Here is a 771-nt window from a genome sequence, read left to right as displayed (position 1 = left end):
GGAGAATCACCTCCCTCGACCTGCTGGTCACGCTTCTTTTGATGCAGCCCAGGATACGGTTGGCTTTCTGGGCTGCAAGCGCACATGGCCGGGTCATGTTGAGCTTCTCATCAGCCAACACCCCCAAGTCCTTCTCCTCAGGGCTGCTCCCAACCCATTCTCCGCCCAGCCTGTATCTGTGCTTGGGATTGCCCTGACCCATGTGCAGGACCTTGCACTTGGCCTTGTTGAACTTCATGAGGTTCGCAGGGGCCCACCTCTCAAGTCTGTCTAGGTTCCTCTGGATGGCATCCCTTCCCTCCAGCGTGTCGACCACAACACACAGCTTGGTGTTGGTGGCAAACCTGCTGAGGGTGCGCTCAATCCCACTGTCCATGTCACTGACAAAGATGTTAAACAGCGCCGGTGCCAGTACCGACAGATTTCATGATATTTCTTGAAGGGATTAATGCATCATCTTTATGGTAGTTAAATTTAAGAAAGTGGCAACATTTAAAGGAGTATTAGTTTTTCTCCTGAACAAATTCTTGGTTTATTGAATTACCAGAATTGAGCAGTTTAGTAATAACTTAGGCTAAACACTTAAAGGAATGTCATCAACATTCTTTTCTGCTGGCAAAGAAGACTAAAATAATAAATCATTATTGAAAATACCACAGGCAAATCCAACAGATTTAATAAGAGGAAGGATGTTCTTACATTGTATGTGCCAGTTAAAAGACTTTGGTGCAGTTTGTTGTATTCAAATGAGAATGGACAAATAACAGACTT

General features: G+C 45.1%; 1 protein-coding gene across 1 annotated transcript in view; it reads right to left on the bottom strand.

Annotated features, from left to right (window-relative positions):
* Positions 1-376, bottom strand: part of ENO4 (enolase family member 4) — a 62,457-nt gene extending 62,081 nt beyond the window's left edge. The window contains exon 1 of the mRNA XM_019471649.1: positions 258-376. Within this exon, the coding sequence (XP_019327194.1) occupies positions 258-376 (119 nt within the window). The remainder of the gene's footprint in view (positions 1-257) is intronic.
* Positions 377-771: the final 395 nt, after the last annotated feature.

The sequence above is a fragment of the Aptenodytes forsteri genome, unplaced genomic scaffold (genome assembly GCF_000699145.1).
Source record: "Aptenodytes forsteri isolate BGI_AS27 unplaced genomic scaffold, ASM69914v1 Scaffold15, whole genome shotgun sequence".
Taxonomy (NCBI): domain Eukaryota; kingdom Metazoa; phylum Chordata; class Aves; order Sphenisciformes; family Spheniscidae; genus Aptenodytes; species Aptenodytes forsteri.
This window is presented reverse-complemented; position numbering and strand designations above follow the sequence as displayed.